This window comes from Silurus meridionalis, chromosome 18 (genome assembly GCF_014805685.1).
Source record: "Silurus meridionalis isolate SWU-2019-XX chromosome 18, ASM1480568v1, whole genome shotgun sequence".
Lineage (NCBI taxonomy): Eukaryota > Metazoa > Chordata > Actinopteri > Siluriformes > Siluridae > Silurus > Silurus meridionalis.
This window is the reverse complement of record NC_060901.1, coordinates 18,374,860-18,394,904: the sequence shown is the minus strand read 5'-3', so window position 1 is coordinate 18,394,904 and position 20,045 is coordinate 18,374,860. Positions and strand designations below refer to the sequence as shown.

The 20,045-nt window shown below is 38.4% G+C and overlaps 2 protein-coding genes across 5 annotated transcripts in view; both read left to right on the top strand.

Moving 5' to 3' along the window:
* Positions 1 to 9,972, top strand: part of c18h12orf56 (chromosome 18 C12orf56 homolog) — a 13,345-nt gene extending 3,373 nt beyond the window's left edge. For 2 of the 3 annotated variants that reach the window (XM_046873538.1, XM_046873537.1), the window contains exons 5-15: positions 3,706 to 3,901; positions 4,289 to 4,353; positions 4,440 to 4,584; positions 5,240 to 5,328; positions 6,170 to 6,259; positions 6,353 to 6,440; positions 7,276 to 7,350; positions 7,443 to 7,520; positions 7,636 to 7,689; positions 7,781 to 7,908; positions 9,482 to 9,972. In XM_046873538.1, coding sequence (XP_046729494.1) covers positions 3,706 to 3,901; positions 4,289 to 4,353; positions 4,440 to 4,584; positions 5,240 to 5,328; positions 6,170 to 6,259; positions 6,353 to 6,440; positions 7,276 to 7,350; positions 7,443 to 7,520; positions 7,636 to 7,689; positions 7,781 to 7,908; positions 9,482 to 9,596 — 1,123 coding nt within the window. In that variant the 3' untranslated portion in view covers positions 9,597 to 9,972. The remainder of the gene's footprint in view (positions 1 to 3,705; positions 3,902 to 4,288; positions 4,354 to 4,439; positions 4,585 to 5,239; positions 5,329 to 6,169; positions 6,260 to 6,352; positions 6,441 to 7,275; positions 7,351 to 7,442; positions 7,521 to 7,635; positions 7,690 to 7,780; positions 7,909 to 9,481) is intronic. The other variant, XM_046873540.1, reaches the window with a different exon arrangement.
* Positions 9,973 to 11,519: 1,547 nt separating this feature from the next.
* Positions 11,520 to 19,398, top strand: ssbp1 (single-stranded DNA binding protein 1). Of its 2 annotated transcripts, none has more exons than XM_046872513.1 (7): positions 11,520 to 11,661; positions 12,949 to 12,998; positions 13,086 to 13,143; positions 14,469 to 14,609; positions 17,688 to 17,775; positions 18,889 to 18,923; positions 19,071 to 19,398. In XM_046872513.1, exons 2-7 carry the CDS (start codon positions 12,975 to 12,977, stop codon positions 19,109 to 19,111), a joined length of 387 nt encoding a protein of 128 aa, XP_046728469.1. In that variant the 5' UTR covers positions 11,520 to 11,661; positions 12,949 to 12,974; the 3' UTR covers positions 19,112 to 19,398. The 2 variants fall into 2 exon arrangements, with proteins under 2 accessions (XP_046728469.1, XP_046728468.1); XM_046872512.1 differs by having other exon boundaries at positions 11,526 to 11,661; positions 18,889 to 18,977.
* Positions 19,399 to 20,045: the final 647 nt, after the last annotated feature.

Genomic DNA, 20,045 nt, shown 5'->3' with positions numbered 1-20,045 from the left:
CTGAATTTTCCAAATATTTTATAATTTCATTCCTTTTTTAACTATAAACGGTGATTTGTGATGTTTTAACGACACACATTTTTTTTAACAGTATTTAAATTTTTACTTATTTTATTAACTTTTAATATGTTGAAGCGCTTGAGTTTTAAAAAGAATGTTCCACATGTGATGTTGATCAGTCAGTCACCCTTCTAGTGTGTTTTATTTCTTAAATTTTTTGTGCCTGTAGTATGTATTTTAAACTAATTAACATTTTAAAATATGTATATATTATATATATATATACCTCACAAATGATTCAACAAGCGAAAAGGTGGGTCGAAGCTTCTTAATTAAAATATAATTATATATTACCCTTTTATTTTTATTAAGATTAAATTACAATTATAAAATGGCCATTAAGTACAAATTTAATTATTTTGTAGCACGAGTAAAAGAAATATACTGTATTTTCCGGACTATAAGCCGCTACTTTTTTCCCCACGCCTTGAACCCCGTGGCTTGAACAATGAAGCGGCTAATTTATGGATTTTGCCGGGGTTTTTCCCGGTTTCACAAACTTCAAGCCAAAAACATAACATTAGACCAATGAAATTGCCGAACGGGTTCAGGTGAACCAATGAAACTCTTTATATTAAATCAGATGCGCTCCCACTGAATCGGGCCGCACCACATCATAAATATGGATGATGTTCCTCTGAAGTTTGACCGGCCTCTTACTCGGACTGGCTACAGGAAATGCGAATCATTTGTCACGCTGAAAAAATGCACTTTACCTGTGTTCTGAGCTGCACGGCATCGGGAGAAAAGCTTTTATAGATGGTGATTTTTAAACGCACGATGATGCCAAAAGATAAACTCCCAAGAGAAATTGTTGTAAAAGGAAGGAGGAAGACAGTGAACAATGACTTTCTTGGTAGACTACTGTTTAGATACAAGCCGTGTAACGGACACTGTCTTTCGTAAAGTTCATTCGTTTCAGTGTAGACATATTTATTATTATATATACACGTCTTATTTATGTTCAAAATTAAAATATTTGTCAAATTCAGTGGGTGCGGCTTATATTTGGGTGCGCTTAATAGTCCAGAAATTACGGTAAAAATCTAAAGAACACTTGAACAGAAGTTTCATCAACTACATACATTTTTCATTATTTTACAAGATTTCTACTCTTTGGCTTTCTTATATCTTGCATTGTAATCAGGCATTTTATATTTCCTGGCCACTCGCTCAGTTTTACAACATTTACGCATCAATAAACCCGTCTCGTCTCCAACCGCCATGCCGAGTTTCTGTTGTCCTGCTTTGCTTATCTCCACAGTACATGTTTTTACTGATTGGCTTGTGTACAATGGCTTGAAAGGACACGTCCAGCGAGGACACAGCGTGTGCACAGCGAGACAGGGATAAACGTTTGGCTTTGATTAATATTACAGCATCAGAACAGGATTAGCCTTGCATGCTAATCTGACTTAGCCTAAGTATAATCAGTCAGTGCAGCTCCTAGCATAGTGAATGTGTTTGTTGGCCTGGAAACAGAATAGAAAAAAAAAAACAGGACGATTAAACGGATGATGGAAATACAATCTTGTAGACATGCACACATGAATCTAAAGACGTCCTCCGGCTTTGTGGTAACAGTTCGGAAAAGAACCACATATAGCAGGAAAGATAAGGTGTCCTAATACTTTTGGAAATATAATGTATATACAGTGCATATGAAAAGCGTTCAGACCCCCGTCACTTTTTTGTTATATTGTAGTTCATATTGAACTGACTTAGTAGCCCATGATGTCTTTTTTTTACAATTTAAAAAAGTCCACCTATGAAACATCTATTGATTGGACATGATTTGGAAAGGCACACACCTCTCTATAGAAGACAATACATAAAGATTCTTGCTGCACTGAAGATTCCCAAGATCTAGGACTCTTCCCAGGGCTGGTCAAAGTGGAGGGGGTCTGAATACTTTCTGAATGCACTGTATATTTACGTTTTATTGCAAGGAAGGATTTTACTGGACTTTTTACTTGTTTTATGTGAAAGAACAAATGGTGTCTGAAATGTGAGCCTTGGAGAGAAAGAGAAGAGAAGTGTAGCTTGATCAAGTTACCTCTGACTTTTTAATGAGTTCGGTGTGGCCTGCTACATAAGCTGACCCTGTTTCTATTGCTATCGGGTTTTGCTTGCTTTTAAACATATTAATAGAAAATACTTACTTTGTATGTGCAAATTTAGACAATGTAATAAAAAAAAAAAAACAGCACTTAATGACCACAGGTGGCTTTTTGAGATGTTTACGATGGGGATGTTCTATGGTACGTCTCACAGCGAACACTGTAAATGTCATTGTAAAAAAAAAAAACAACAAGTCTACAAAATTGTCACCAAGAAGCCTTTAAAATGAAAAAGAAAAAGAAGAAAGCGTGTCTGGAAGCTCCTGAGAAACCGACTCGATGCGATTCATTTTATATGACGCTTTTAACAACGAACGTTGTCTCGAAGCAGCTTTACACAGATAATGTGGTGATAAAAATTAGTGAGCTGGTGGTGAATGTGGCGAAGGAAAAACTCCCCGAGACACCATAAGAAAGAAACCTTGAGAGGAACCAGACTCAAAAGGAAACCCATCCTCATCTGGGTTGCACCGAATGTCTATTTATTACAGATAAACAATGTTGAGGCATGGACTGTTGGTGATCAGGTGCAAACTGTAGTCCTGAGTCAGTGTAGCAGCTACAATGCAGCTACAGCTGCATTAAAGGTGCTGAAGAAAACATCTGACACATACTGCTTTCTTTCTACATGGGCAACAATATCTTGTAATCTTTCCATGTCTAGGCTTTGGGTTGGGGCACCTACACACAAGCTTTTTCTCACAATAAAACAAGATCCTGTCAGATCGCCCCAAACTATGTGAATCTCCTTTCAGCGAGGTAATGACCCAAACTACAAAGGAGAATCTCTAGAAGAAGAAGATGTGTATGAATATTTTAAGATATTAATCCTGACTGAAAGAGGGGTCTGTACAAAATTGGGGGACCACCATTTCCTCTGCCACAAAGTCAAACTACTGACCAAATCAAAAGCAGTCCTCGCTCTCCTCGGTACCTCTGAGCCTATCCATGTTTCTAGATAAGGTGAGTCGCAGAGTGTATGGGTATGTTTAGCACTGCAGCTCACTAACGCTAACCCCAGGGAGGTCATTAGGTCTGCATTAACAGATGTTTGTTGAGCTCGTGAGAAAGAGCAGCCACTAGGGGACAGCGAGGAGGCTAGAGGGAATATTAGAGGGGTAGAATCAGCGCAGGAGTTCCGTGAAAATGCAACTTGGTGTCGCCAAGGTAACATGCTTCGAACCCAGGGAATTATGTCGCCCGGTACTATCGTACAACGTCATTGAATAACAAGGAACAAATGTGATCCGTGAAACTGGGGACTGGTGTATTATAAGTTGTATAAAACGGTGTATAGGTTTAGCGCCTGTTAGAAAACCGTACAGTCAAAATCCAAATCAAAGTTCTTGAGTTGCTCGGAAACTTCATTCATTGTTCATTCAGAGTTCATTGTTCATTCTTAATATGATGGATATAAAGGTTTTGGTCCTGAGAGAAAACAATTGGAGGTGTTTTCATGAGTGGTGTATGTGAAAGTGTTTGATTCATGTTCCAACACTGAGCGATCACTGCATCCATATTCCAGTGACAAAGATGGATGCCAGGACTACAGAACAAGTAAGAGCTCCGTCCTGGCCAGGTTGAAAAAACGAGCAGCCGGTCAACGAGAGAAAACGACGGAAAAAGTAGAGAAAAACGTGGCTGAACTTCACCTGTATGCTGTGATGCTCACGTCAGAAATATACGTCCATCTGCAAAGATCCTGGAACAGTTACATCATGGTAAGAGATGCCATGTTGTGGTGTGTTCAGGGTGTTATTATGTTTCTTTGGCCTGGTTGGTTGCGATGATCATCCTACAAGTTACATGTGATTAGCTCTAGCAGTCTCCTTGAAAAAATCAGGGAAAAAATCTTAAAGAAAACGATCAAAAACGGTAGTGTAGACGTGGAGCGTTTTCGAATGTGTCTAGATTTGTCTAGCTGTAGCCTTTAATACACACCAGGCAAACAATGGGCGCTTATTACTGACACAGGGACAAAATGGCGACATCTGGTGGTGACAAAAAAACAGGAAACAGATCGTGAGAGAGCTTTTATTTGATAAGTGTACATTACAGTGAATTCTTTCTAACAAACTATGCAATGTGCATGTCATGTGCTGTTATAGAGATCAACACTGAGATGCACCGTGTCATCCTCACCATCTTCCAAGAAGCACAAACACAAAATCAGGTATGAGCATATTTTCTTGTTGAGGCAGTACCACACTCAGACATACACTTACTGTATATCCACCTATTTATTTTGTTTTTGTGTAGCTTCGAGCGGACGTGTCACCTGTTCAGCCAGCTGAGGGGGGAGCTGTTACAGGACAAGCTCGGCTTGGAGAGTTTGTACCTGCTGATTCAGGAGCTCTGCACAGCTGCACATCACAACCCTGCCGTCAAAACTCTCTTCTGGAAGGTAACCGTTCAACCACGATCGGCAGATCTTGAATTACACCAACACACTGGAATTTCAAAGGAACATGTTTAGCTTGTCAGACACCCATAGACAGAGCGACTTACAAGTGGGCAGATGAGGGGTAAGGGACTTGCACATGGGCCCAGCAGGGGCAGCTTTGAATTGCTGGAATTTAAACTAGTGACCTTTTGATCAAGGGTCCAATGCTTTAACCACTAACACCAATCCGGATCAATTTGAAAAATGGCGTTTTCGTCTGAACACGCTTTGCGTCCACCATCACTAAGCTGTCACTGCTGGGCCCTAGAGCAAGGCCCTTAGTCCCAAGTTAATGTAGTTAATGTAACTGCCACATGCCATTAATGTAAATTTGGTATATGTGAATACTCATAGCAATGATGGCAGGCTTTCCTTCTGAATGAAAGATGTTTGTAATGGGATTGAATGTATGGCAATGAAGCACAGAAATGTGCAGGTTGGTGGTAGCTCAGTTGGCAAGGTTCAATGGGCTTTCAGTCGTAAGGTCATGAGTTTTAATCCCAGCACTACCGACTGAGTCCTTGAGCAATGCAAGAGGGTATCCAAAAATTCATCTGTAAATTCATCTGCCAAATGCCATAAATGTATATGTTTTATCCACGTGTGTGTCCTACAGTCACCAGAGCTCTATCCGTTCTTGGTGAAGACGCTGTCGGACAGCTTGCAGCTCTCTCAGGACCGATTACACACCGCTGACAGGCTGCTGTGAGTCCAAACCTAGCACTCTGTTCAACACCATTAAAAGTGTGAGATCTTTCAGCAGGCTGAATGAGATACAGATGCTATAATCCCCTCAGGTTCACCAGGACATTTTCTTAGGTCACTACTTAGTGTTGGAAGCCACACTTACCGGTGTGCAAAAGACAAAGCTTATACAACGACTAATATCGGTGGTGGTCTGCTTGAGAATATTTGATTCTGATTGGCTGGAAGGTGTAGCTACTAACATAAATGCACTTGGCTTTGCAAAAGGTGCTTCTTTACCTCACGTCATGCATTACATAGCCGTGGATTAGCTCTTATATACGTGTATATCATACAATGAGGATCTACAATAGACAGTCGCTTGGTAATTTCACTAGCGATGAGCTATCAGCAGTACTTAACAAGAACAAACATTTGCTAGGATGTGGGGGATTAACTTCAGGTTCCACGCTTTAATCCCGAGATCAGGTTTAGCATGTTCTGAAGATACATCTGCTTTCTTCACAGATACCAAACATTCACTAGTAGGTTTCAGTGAAAAGGGGATCGAACAATGATTAGCGAGAGAGAGAGAGTTAGCAAACAGTTAGCTTAGCAACTCGACAATTCCAAATACAAACTATATTCATTGAAATCGTTAACGGACCAAACCCGAAACATCTACATATTTCATTCTCGTTGTATGTATTTGTCGTAGTATTGATTGTTCCAAATTGTGCAAAAATGACTGGACCAGAATATACATTAGTGTATTCACGTCGGTGATGTGCTATACTGGTGTGTGTGTGTGTGTGTGTGTGTGTGTGTGTGTGTGTGTGTGTGTGTGTGTGTTGGCCTGCAGGCTCTCCATGCTAGTGGTTCAGACCATAAGCCTGATGTTTGGTGAGATGGAAAAAGGACCTAATCGCTTTAACGTGCTCACATCCAAGCAGTGAGTAACCTCAGATTTTATTCCTGGACCAGGTGGTTATAGAGTAGTGCATTTAAATGTGCTGTTTACTGAGGAGGCTTTAACGTGTTTCAGGGGAAGCGTGACTGCGGCCTTGCTCACGGCTTTGGCGTGTGATCCGGAGCTGGAGCTTTGTGAATGCGATTCTGCGTCGCACACAGAGGTGAGACGGGACACTTTTATTTATTTTTTATTTTTTATTGATTTTTATTTTTAATATGCAATAAGGGTATGCTTGAGGACCGTGAGTAGCGTTTTTAACTCATTAACCTTTTTCGCTAGAAATGGGTGGAGACAAAGAAGCGAAATCTTGTACCTCACTGGAAAAATAATAGAAAGACTTCCATTTGTCACATATCATCTATATAAGTCTGTAAATATATAATCATTAAGAAAACCAAGATCCTGCAGGGTGAATCAAGTTAAATAGTCACTATCATCGTTTATTTTATTTCAATTCTTTTTATTTTATACCTAGCCATTTACTTCTACATCTAATGATACAAACGCCTGGGTTTGTAGAAAATAATTCGCAAGGATCCAGGTGCTGAACTGGCTTGCCACCAGTCCAAACCTTTTACCATTAAAAAACATTTGGCTGTACATGAAATGAAAAACACAACAAAGAAGACTGAGCTGTCGAACAGCTAAAATCACACACAGATAAGACCACATTTCTCTCCCCAAAATCTCCAGGAACTGGTCTCCTCAGTTTGCACACATGAACAGATTGTTGTTAGAAGAATTTATGCTACACACGTCTCCTCAGTTTCAACTTTTGATATGTTTTCTGTATTTTATTGTAAATAAAACGCTGAAAATCTACGCTGCAATTACATCACAAATCCACAAATTAGATTTTTCTGGTTTACACAAAAGCTTACAGTAATAATTATATATATTATATATAATAATAATGTATTTAACATTCCAGGATGTGTGTGTGTATGTGTGTGTGTGTGTGTGTGTGTGTGTGTGTGTGTGTGTGTGTGTCACAGCTACAGGTTTTACAAGCAGAATATCTGGAGGCAGCATCCGTTCTGCTTTTTGAGGTGGTGATGTTTTGTCAGGAAGTATGTCATGCTGTCACACATTTATACACTCAGTCACACACAACAGTGTATTAATCCTTGCATTGATACGACTTCTTTCTGATTTTTGAAAGACCAGTCGCATCCCGAACGTCGGACACTTTCTGACAGTGGCTTGGGTTTTTCAAACTCTTCGAGCCCACCCTTATTTTGTAAGTATCTTTACACTATTATCACTATTATATTTTAGATTATTATAATGTAAAAAAAATCTAGCTTGTCATTAGATCCTTAAATCCACTGATTTTTTTATCTGTCTGTGTCCAGCTCCTGTTTATGGGTTATCAGGCCCAGTGTGTGGTTCTAGCCCTGTCATATTCGGTAAATGGACACTAAATATACTAATAAGATGTTCATATGGAAAAAAGGGGTTTGAATAGTGATTGGTTAATATTTTGTTATGTTGAAACAGACCGAATCTCCCATGAGCCCATCTCAGGCTGTTCTCCTGTACCAGCGCTGCCATTTACTCCTGACCTGCATTCAGCACAACACTTCCGTGAGCTCCTACATTACTACAGAACTGAGAGAAGAATTCAGGTGAGAGCGACTGCTGAAGCTGGCTGAATGTTGAACCATCGAAATCATAAAAATTCACCATTCTACACCGAGCTCTTCTTTCAAAACCGATTTGACTATGATGCTAATCAGCATCATTTACTGCCAGTGTCAGATTAAAATGATCACATGACAATATTATACATTTACTGTACAATTTTAATGAGCTGAGTGTCAGAAGATCAGAATGAATACACTTGGTTTTTATCAGCTTTTGGTGCAGTTACAGAAGATGAGAGATTACAGGGAAAAATGGAGTTTATTAAGCCAGATTAAGTTTGGTTAGGCTTTGGTTTAGGCTTGTTTAAATTAGATTATTTTAGGTTAGGTTGGACTGAATTACATTAGATTAGGTTTGGTTGGGTTGGGTTAGATTAGATTGGGCTGGATTAGGTTAAATTAGATTGGGCTGGGTTAGGTTAAATTAGATTGGGTTGGGTTGGGTTAGATTAGATTATGTTGGGTTACGTTATAATAGATTGGGCTGGGTTATGTTAAATTAAATTGGGTTGGGTTAGATTAGATTAGATTGGGTAAGGTTAGATTGGGTTAGTTTAGGTTTGTGTTTATCATCTTTTGGTGCAATTAGAAAAGATTAGAGATTTAATGGGGAAAATAGTTTGTTATGATAGATTATGTCTGGTTAGTTTAGCCTGGTTGATTAGATTAGATTAGGTTTGGTTGGGTTAGGTTAGATTGGGTTGAGTTACTGTAGGTTAAATTGGGTTGGATTAGATTAGATTGGGTTGGGTTAGGTTAGATTGGGTTGGGTTAGATTGGGTTGGGTTAGATTAGATTAGATTGGGTTGGGTTAGGTTAGATTGGTTTGGGTTACTGTAGGTTAGATTTGGTTGGGTTAGATTAGATTGGGTTGGGTTAAATTATAATAAATTGGGTTGGGTTAGGTTAAATTGGGTTAATTTAGATTAGATTGGTTTCAGTTATATTGGGTTAGGTTAGTTTGGGTTGGGTTGGGTTAGATTGGGTTGGGTTAGATTAGATTGGGTTGGGTTACGTTATAATAGATTGGTTTGGGTTAGGTTAAATTAGGTTGATTTAGATTAGATTGGTTTCAGTTATATTGGGTTAGGTTAGTTTAGATTGGATTGGGTTAGGTTAGATTAGATTTGGTTAGTTTACGTTAGTGTTCATCAGCTTTTGGTGCAGTTACAGAAGGTGAGAAATCAAAGAGGAAGAAATTGGGGTTTATTGTGATAGTTTAAGATTGGTTAGTTTAAGTTAGTTTTGATCAAATTTGATAGGTTAGATTAGATTACGTATAATTAGATTAGTTTAGGTTAGATTATGTTAGGTTAAAATTGGTTAGATTAGGTTGGGTTAGATACGATTAGGTTAGATTAGGTTGGGTTGGATTATTATAATAGTTTAGGTTAGATTAGGTTATATAGGGTTGAGTTAGATTAGATAAGATTAGATTAGATCAATTTAGTTGACCTTACATTGAACTATGTTAGGTTAGAATAACTAAAAATAACTTATTACTTACTTTGTTGCTTTTTCTTCTTATAAACGTTCACATACTGATGTTTTGTAGGTATTATGTGAGACAGTCAGCGTTGGAGGACAAGCTTCCCTCTCACTATCCTGTTAGTAGGCCAGTACAACATCTCCTCTCACAGCTGCTCAGCCTGGTGCTTGACAAGCCCTGAGGACGGACACACACACACACACACACACACACACACACACACACACACACACACACACACACACAGACTCCTGTAATCCCTGGATCATTTGTTGGGTTTTTATCTTATTGAACGATGATCATAGATTCCTAAGTGGTGTATATCTACTTTGAGAAAGCTAGAGGAACACTTTTTTATAGATATTATATATTCTATATATTTATATATAATTAATATATTTTATATACATGTGAAGGGGCCGACTTTGTGTTTTCTGACTTTATGATCGTTTGCTAAATATTACATATTTGTATTACCCATGACTGCTTATACCATAGATGTTTTTATTTTATTTTATTTATTGTGTTTATATTACTTGTGCAATAAACATCTAAACAACAACAATACCAGGCTCCAGGTTTCTAATTCACTTTTGCTGTATTTCACAATAATACACTTTATACTGTATATATAGCAGACTGAACAACAGACATTGCCACAAAGCAGTGTTACAGAAATCCAGATGTGATCAAATGTAGAGCCAGTGATAAAGAAAACCTCAGGAGAAAACCAGACTGTATACAGACTAAAGAGATTAAAGTGGAACAGTACGATAATCCATATGAACCTATTGTCAAGTCAGATGATCCAGGACTTCAGATGAAGTCCAGGGTTATGCTGGTTTCCTCCATTTCCGCAATAATGCACACTACAGCTGTTTGAGCAACCACTCAGTCTCATGGTCCAATTTTTAAACAGCTATTGTTAAACGATTTACACTTTCACGGATATTACAGGCAATTAACAAATGAAAGGTAGGTTATTGGTGTGTCTGTTTCACTGATGATATACACCATAGGGCCAAAAGTATTTGAACACCTAATCATCACACCCAGCACAAGTTTGCTGTTATAATAACTTGTTATAATAACATCACTGAAATCCAGTAGCAGGCTGTGCATTTCACACCAAGGCTTTCAGTGGTGTCACTCCTAAATTGATCCCTCTTTTAATTCTATCATTATGATGCCATGCCTATAAAAAGCATAAATATTATTGGGAAACGCAGTATAAATGAGCGCTGCATCACAGACAGGAATGAACACAGAAAGTCTCCTTTTACTGCACTGTAATTTTGGTGAATTTCTGTGCATGACATTTTTCCTGTGGATTTTATGCAAATTGTGTGAAAATTCTACAGGAAAGAAAACACAAAAGTATTTGTTCTCTGCTCTGACTTGTGCACTTTTTGATCGAAGGACGTGAAAATGGCGACATGATTAGACACCTGCTAGAGGGTCTTGGAGTTTCCAAATTTGATTTGTTAAAGCAGCAGCTTCAACAGCATACAGATTCATGCTTTATAAAAGCCTGTAGTGGTCACAATGCTGGTCTTACAGCAGATACTTTTGGCTGCAGGTGATGGTTCAAATCTGATTGGATAGAAACTTAAACCAAAACTTACACAATGGAGAGGATAGATTATTGGGGATAATTTCATAAATATTCATGGACAAAAATATTTGAAAACATATGTCAGAGTTAAGGCCAGCAGAGAAGGCCATGCTGGACCTTATGGTCCATCACTGCTGAATTGAGGTACCAGTTCCAGTTCATCCAAAAGGTGTGAAATGGGGATCAGGAGGTTTCTGAGGAAGTCTCAGTGTTTTGTGAATTACACTTGAGTTATTTAACACCAGCGTTCACACACCATTCATGGAGCTCACTTTGTGTACATCGTCATACCGGAACATGTAGTTCCAGTAAAGAGGAAATTACACATTGCTGGTGTATACAGAGACATTTTATAAATTGGTGCTCTTCAGACTTTGTTGTACAGGTTTGATAAAGAAGCAAAAATCTGGGTGTAATGGAGTGCAAGAGTGCACATTGGTGCACAAGAGTGCTTTTGGCCATGTAGTAAAAGCTGAAATGGTTTGATTTATTAAACTGTTTAGAACACTATGCTAAGCGTAACGTAAAAAATAATAATAAATAGGGGGCGGAACTATTCACCGGGCGCATGTTAACACGGAACCTTTTACGAACCGGACCGGAAAGAGCGTGAGTCCAAAACAGCGTGCATGTAAGTTAAATTTAACTGAAGTTTAATTCCAAGCGGGAGGGTGGATGGATAAATCCCTTTTTTGTGTGTGTTTGCAATGAAAGAAAGGAGAGAAAAAATGCATTAAAACGCGTTAATGGAGAAGACGTGATGAATAGTCGAAAAGGGAATCAGGATGGAGAAGGTTCATATAATATGATCGGACTGGACAGTAGGAGTGTGTAAATAAATAATAATAATATTGAAGATGTTTGGTGTGAAGCTCTTGAGAATAGTTGTGCTAGAAAGCCCACTTCCTATTAATAAATGTGGAAAACCGACCACTGATGTACTGCTCTGAAGAGAAGAATAGAAAAGCAACCCAGAAGTTCTCCTGAATAAAAGAAGGATGAAAAGCTAGAGAACTTATTAGTCGTTGTGGATGATGTGATGTATTAATTCAGTTGCATGTAAAGTGAGCAGGAACATCTCCTCACCTGCCTTTGGGATGATGCACAGTGAGGGATGAAGAGCGACCTGAGCGATTTATGGGGAATCCAGTTGATAAATGCAAGAAGGAATCAGTATAATGAGGTATCTGGTATAAAAACCGGATCATAAATCAAAGTTTATAAGTAGAAATAGTGGAACAGATGAATTTCAGATTCAACAGATCAAGAAATTTCTGTGGAGTCGTTTGCATTGTCTGGAGATTCAACAATAGATAATAGTCTTGAAAAGATTCAAACATCTTGCTAGAAGTCGAAAGGAATAATTATTGGGATTTCTATGAGAAACGATGACTAAGGTATTTATAAGGCTTAGAAAGAGAGAAAACAGGAATGGAGTGATTTTGGTAGAAAGCAAGTAAGCAAACGTTTTTTTTATTATTATTATTATTTCCTGCTGAGGCCACAGTTTAAACGGCTATTTGTGATTTTTGACATCCATGTTATTTAAGCAAGCATGAAAAAAAGGCTTAATTGCCCTTTATTTGCCTTTTTAGTTAAGCTGTGCTTCTAATTGCAATCCAATAGATGGCGCTGTTGCATCATAATGTTGGTTTCAAAACGTTTGAATAATTCTAATGACGGCCTCATCATAGAGAAGTGTGACCTTTTGAAAGTTTTTTTTCTTTCTATTGTGGTGTGGTTTTTTTTTTTTTTTATTAGAATTAAAAAAAATTATAGAGATAAATGGATCACTTTCTTTATACACTTATGAGTACTTATAAGTATTGAGAGAATATATAAAGTATATTCATATAATTTTTTGCTTGATTATTTCGAGTTTATATCCGTTTCTGTTGTCTTCTCCCGCCCTTTGTAGATTGACCAGACAGAAATCCCTACAAAATGCTCCGGAACGGGTCAGCACTGGTACGTATATGCAATCGAACCTCTTTGTACGCCGATTCTGAGCTTTCTCCAGTGTAGGATTGACCATGTGAATGTTTTCTTGTACAGTTATTCAGGCAGATGGTCAGACACAGATCCACAGACACCAGTCTCATCTTGGAGAGATGTAAGTTTTGTAGTGTTTTTTATTTATTTATTTTTTTCCCCTCCTTACAATAATCATTTCAATTCAGATTGTTGTACAATTTAAATAACAAAAATAAATATTTGGAAGCTCATACTGGATGTGCTCTACAGCACCCCCTCTATTGATCTTGAAGTGTCCTGTGGCCCAGAACTGTTCCATAACTTTACATGAAATCGCCAAATCACTAAAAGATTAATGGACACGGCACCTGAAATGTTGTTTCACGGTTTAGTAAATTTGGTTTGTTAAAGCACTGCTACTGATAAAGAAATGTGGGTTTTGAATAACTTGTGGCAACAAGGTAACACTTTAAAAAAAAAAAACATTTATTGCTCCTACTTACTGGACGTCCATCGAATTATGTTTCGCCGATTAATCGGCGCCGATAGTTTAATCCTGAAACTATCGGCTATCGGGTAAAACTCCATACCAATAGTTTTTCCGGGTTGCGGCTGAGAAGGTCAACCATCATTATACAGTCCGAAAGTGGCCTCTAGAGGCGAGTCACTGACACCACGTGCTGTTTGTTTTGACATGCTGTACCTCATTCGTGTTCATGGTGCATAAACATTTTTTTGTTTAGTTTTGTTTTACTTGAAGTGTAGGTTTTCTTTTTTTTTTTTATTCAGCATCTGTTTTCAAAACTATCTACTGATTAATCGGTTATCGGCAAGTACTATCCGTCCTAGCTATCGGTATCAGCACAGTCGGTTGACTGCTACCATTTCCAGCTAGTGGATATGATTAGTACGATGTAGACAGCTGTAGATTGTAGTGTTGTAGTGTCAAATCAATCAAATCAAATAAAATGTTATTTGTCACATACATACAGGGTACGACATGCAGTGAAATGCTTTTAACGACGGTCCGGCATGAAGGAATAAAAATGGGGTAAAAAGGAGAATAAAAATTATAAATATAATAACAAAATTTAAAAGAAAAATATAATAAGAAAAAGAAGGCAGATAGATAAGATATAAAGATGTATAAATATATATGTATATATGTACATACATATACATATATACATATATATACATATATATACACATACACAGAAAATGTTTATGGCAGTGTGCAGTTAAACAGTAAACAACAGTAAACAAGTTAGGCATGGTTTTTGATTGTCCATGAGTGTCCTTGTGCCGAATGGTGTGGTATAAAAATAAGAATATAGATATATGAAATAAATATGAAAAAGAAAATATGAAATGTTGTCTGTTATCCGATTTTGCCGTAACGCAGAGTAACTCTCTGTCTCTGTCTCTCTGTCTCTGTCTGTCTCTTTCTCTCTCCTCTCTCAGCCATTAACCGGGTGCAGCTTCTGGGTCGTGTGGGTCAGGACCCTGTTATGAGACAGGTTGAGGGAAGAAACCCTGTAACCATCTTCTCAATGGCCACTAATGAGATGTGGCGCTCTGGAGAAGGGGAAGTTTCACAGACAGGTAATACTGCAAAATATATTTTTTCAGGGTGGCGCAGAGAATTTGGGAACTGGAAGTTGGCGCCCGCGAGACTTCGGCAATCGTTTGGAACGAGTGTGAGATCTTTTAGAACTCCCTCGGCATACAGAGCAAAAAATTCCCGAGGTCACCAACTCCTAGGTTTCCGTTTCCCCTATGCCAAAATTTATTTATTTATTTTTCTTTCAAACAAGTTAACTCCAAAAAACGCATACAATCCATCAATCGCGCAGTTTCTTAAACGTCATGGACAGATAAGCCACAAATGGAGGTTATGCATTTTATTTACATCCAGAAAAAATTGTATATTCACAACATGTCAAAATTGAACCCTCTAACAATACGATTTCATGCTGAAGGGCTTGTGTCTCGATTGTTGTCATGATTAGGTTGTGTTGAATACATGAGAATACCAGATTAATCAACTGGTTTTAAATGAATACTGGAAAAAAACAACATAACACTCAAAATAGCACTGGACTTTATTACAAAAATTGTAATTAAAAAGTACTGAATCATAAAAATGTGCTACCTGAAATAAATATTGAGTAAAAAAAAGACAATTTAGAAAACAGCACATGGCCTTGGTTAATTCGCCTCTAGACGCCGCCCTCGTACTGTATAATGACAGCAACCCGGAAATCAGTAATGCTTTTTCGAAGACAGAACACACCTTTCTATAGGTTTAAAAATCCAGTTTTTAAGTTTGGAAAAGAAATCAAACCAGGATAGAGTTTTCAATGACAATAGTGAAGGAGTATGCAATTAGAGACACGATGAGAAAAATTTGATTTGCCCTAGTATGCTAATGCTGAATGTCAGGATCGTGGAAAAAGTCCTGGTATCATTTCAACATATTAGTGCACTAAATCCTTTAGTGTATTTAGTATGAGTTTAAAAAAAAAATAATGAAAATGACGGTCGAGTGTTAAATTGTGGGATTTTGTTTTATACAGTGTATTTGCTTTTACAGTGAGGAGAATAAGTATTTGAACACCCTGCTATTTTGCAAGTTCTTCCACTTAGAAATCATGGAGCGGTCTGAAATTATCATCGTAGGTGCATGTCCACTGTGAGAGACATAATCTAAAAAAAAATCCAGAAATCACAATATATGATTTTTAAACTATTTATTTGTATGATACAGCTGCAAATAAGTATTTAAACACCTGTCTATCAGCTAGAATTCTGACCCTCAAAGACCTGTTAGTCTGCCTTTAAAATGTCCACCTCCACTACATTTATTATCCTAAATTAGATGCACCTGTTTGAGGTCGTTAGCTGCATGAAGACACCTGTCCACCCCATACAATCAGTAAGAATCCAACAACTAACATGGCCAAGACCAAAGAGCTGTCCAAAGACACTAGAGACAAAATTGTACACCTCCACAAGGCTGGAAAGGGCTACGGGGAAATTGCCAAGCAGCTTGGTGAAAAAATGTCCACTGATGGAACAATAATTGGAAAATGGAAGAAGCTAAACATGACTGTCAATCTCCCTCGGACTGGGACTCCATGCAAGATCTCACCTCGTGGGGTCTCAATGATCCTAAGGAAGGTGAGAAATCAGCCCAGAACTACACGGGAAGAGCTGGTCAATGACCTGAAAAGAGCTGGGACCACTGTTTCATGCATGGCACGGAAGGTTCCCCTGCTTAAACCAGCACATGTCCAGGCACGTCTTAAGTTTACCAATGACCATTTGGATGATCCAGGGGAGTCATGGGGGAAAGTCATGTGGTCAGATGAGACCAAAATAGAACTTTTGGGTCATAATTCCACTAAACATGTTTGGAGGAAGAAGAATGATGAGTACAATCCCAAGAACACCATCCCTACTGTGAAGCATGGGGGTGGTAGCATCATGCTTTGGGGGTGTTTTTCTGCACATGGGACAGGGCGACTGCACTGTATTAAGGAGAGGATGACCGGGGCCATGTATTGCGAGATTTTGGGGAACAACCTCCTTCCCTCAGTTAGAGCATTGAAGATGGGTCGAGGCTGGGTCTTCCAACATGACAATGACCCGAAGCACACAGCCAGGATAACCAAGGAGTGGCTCTGTAAGAAGCATATCAAGGTTCTGGCATGGCCTAGCCAGTCTCCAGACCTAAACTCAGAGAATCTTTAGAGGGAGCTCAAACTCTGTGTTTCTCAGTGACAGGCCAGAAACCTGACTGATCTAGAGAAGATCTGTGTGGAGGAGTGGGCCAAAATCCCTCCTGCAGTGTGTGCAAACCTGGTGAAAAACTACAGGAAACGTTTGACCTCTGTAATTGCAAACAAAGGCTACTGTACCAAATATTAACATTGACTTTCTCAGGTGTTCAAATACTTATTTGCAGCTGTATCATACAAATAAATAGTTTAAAAATCATACATTGTGATTTCTGGATTTTATTTATTTATTTTTAGATTATATCTCTCACAGTGGACATGCACCTCTGATGACAATTTCAAACCCCTCCATGATTTCTAAGTGAGAGAACTTGCAAAATAGCAGGGTGTTCAAATACTTATTTTCCTCACTGTATGTAGAAATGTTGGAATATGCTGTTTTTGGTGTATGGAGTCAAACGAATTTCGTTCTATGGTATCATGCGGAAATAGTACATGCCTTAAAAAAAAAACCCTCTCGTTAAACTGACCTTTATTTCTCGAAGCAAATCGAAACCTAAACAGAAACCCGCATCTTTTGCATGCTTGAGAGACGTGGTGCTAAAAATGCAGCTGAGTGAAACACATTTTCACACCAGCTGTTGCAAGTAACCCGATATGCTGTGAAAGTGCAGTAACGATGAAGTCACCTATGAAGCGCACTCACGCGAGCATGACGGAGTCGGTGCTGTACGATCGCGACGCTGATGTGCGCTGCTCCTCGGCTTTTCTCCTGAGCGTGGGGTATGAGGCAGGAGGTGGATCCGAGGCCACGCCTGCACATCTGAGATTAACTTGTACGACAAAACAATGCACAGATACATTATGCTCAGGGGTGTGATTTTTATGATGCGAAAAATCATTGCATCTCTCATCCATCCTGAATGTGTGACTTTTGCAGGAGACGTGAGTCAGAAGACGACGTGGCACAGGATCTCGGTGTTTAAGCCCGGGCTCAGAGACGTGGCCTATCACTACGTAAAGAAAGGGTACGTGTCCAATACACCTAATGGTTTAAAAGACAGACGGACAGTAAAGTACAGTGTATACATTTGATTTAAAAAAAATATATACATTTTACATTTTATATAGTGTGTGTGTGTGTGTGTATGTGTGTATGTGTGTATGTGTGTATGTGTGTGTATGTATGTATGTATGTATGTATGTGTATATATATATATATATATATATATATATATATAAAATAAAAATACACACACACTACAGGAAAGTATCGGTTCAGTTTGAGATGGATGGATAGATGGATGGGTGAACGGAGGATGGATGGATAGATGGATAAGTTGATAGATAGATGGACGGACAGATAGACAGGGATAGATAGACAGACAGACATACAAATGGATGGATGGGAATGTAGGTGGATGGATAGACGGGTGAGTGGATAGATGGATAGATGGATGGACAGACAGACAGACAGACAAATGGATGGATGGATGGATGGATGGGTATGTAGGTGGATGGATAGGCGGATTAGTGGATAGATGGACAGACAGAAGGATGGGTAGATAGATGGATGGATAGATGGATGGGTGAACGGAGGATGGATGGATAGATGGATGAGTTGATAGATAGATGGACGGACAGATGACAGGGATAGATAGACAGACAGACATACAAATGGATGGATGGGAATGTAGGTGGATGGATAGGCGGGTGAGTGGATAGATGGATAGATGGATGGACAGACAGACAGACAGACAAATGGATGGATGGATTGATGGATGGATGGGTATGTAGGTGGATGGATAGACGGATTAGTGGATAGATGGACAGACAGAAGGATGGGTAGATAGATGGATGGATGGATGGATAGACGGATAGATAGACGGACGGGTATGTAGGTGGATGTATAGATAGATGGACAGACAGGTAGATTGATAGAAAAGTGGATTGATAGAAAAGTGGATTGATAGATAGATAATGATAGTGCAGTACAGTGCATATATGGATCAGTTTGTGACACATGGAGAGAGAGAGAAAATGTCAATGGATTATTATTTGATGATGATGATGATGATGGGTTCTACACATTCAGGGCTCTTTATTCCACTGTGAGAGATTAATTTGTAATATATCTCCAGGGCTCGGATCCTCGTCGAAGGAAAGCTGGATTACGGTGAGTACGTGGACAAGAACAACGTGAAACGACAGGCCACCACCATCATAGCAGGTGAAGCGTTGCGTATCAGAGCTGAATGATCTCCCCAGGCATTAGATCAAGTCTGGAAGTTCTTAACACCCTTCTGACCTTCTCTGTCTACAGATAACATCGTCTTTTTGAGTGAAATACGGGACAGAGAGTGAAGGATCTTCCCGAAAGCACATGAAACAATACACCGTGTATTATATTCTTATTTCTTCTTTACGTTCTTTTGTTCTTTTGTTTTATTCTGCACCAGACGGTGACTTGATGCATCTGTCGAAGAACTTTATTTGCTTTTATTTCTAATTTACATTGTATTGTAATAAAAAAAAAATAGCTGTTTTTTCAATGACTAAACTCGTATATTGGATATAGAGACTTGTTTGTTACTGGTTTCCTGCAAAAAATAAAAATAAAATCAGGCTTCCTTTAAGGCTTTTACATTCTACCAGTTTGGAGTTTCTGGTTTCAGAAGCTTTTTTTAAACATTTTCTTCAGGTTTCAGTATCGCGTTTGTGCTCAGGATGTGGAGGGGTGGAATTTCCACAAAGTCTGAAAGTTGGGTGCAAAAGTTTTGCATAGTAGAAAGAAACGATGGACGTAATATAAAATTGATTGCAGGAAAGCAAATTTTTTTTTTATATAAATATGAAAAAAGAAAGGAAAAAATGTTTTTTAATATGAACAATTGAAGATAAGAGAAAAATTTGAGAAAAGGGAAATTTTTAAGAAGGTAAGATTGAAGGAAGAAATATGAATGAAGGAAAGGAAAGTTAGTTTTAAAAAAATATGATGAATTATAAAAGGATTGATTGCAGGAAATATATTTTTTTATATGAAAAAGAACGATTGAAGATAAAAGAAAAATTGAAAGAAAGAAAGAAAAAAATTTGAAAAAAGAAATTTGTTTAAAAATATCAAAGAAAGATTTTCTTTAATATATAAAAGAAAGATTCTTCTTCTTCTTTCGGCTGCTCCCATTAGGGGGCGCCACAGCGGATCATCCGTCTCCATACTCCTCTGTCCTATACACCTGCCTCTTTCAACCCAACTACCTGCATGTCTTCCCTCACCACATCCATAAACCTCCTCTTT

What these genes read in the sequence shown, in the direction of transcription:
- ssbp1 (XM_046872512.1), top strand. Translation starts at nt 12,975, where the DNA reads ATGCTCCGGAACGGGTCAGCACTG. An exon ending in TCCGGAACGGGTCAGCACTG is followed by an intron (nt 12,999 to 13,085) that starts GTACGTATATGC and finishes TTTCTTGTACAG; the next exon opens with TTATTCAGGCAGATGGTCAG. An exon ending in TATCACTACGTAAAGAAAGG is followed by an intron (nt 17,776 to 18,888) that starts GTACGTGTCCAA and finishes ATATATCTCCAG; the next exon opens with GGCTCGGATCCTCGTCGAAG.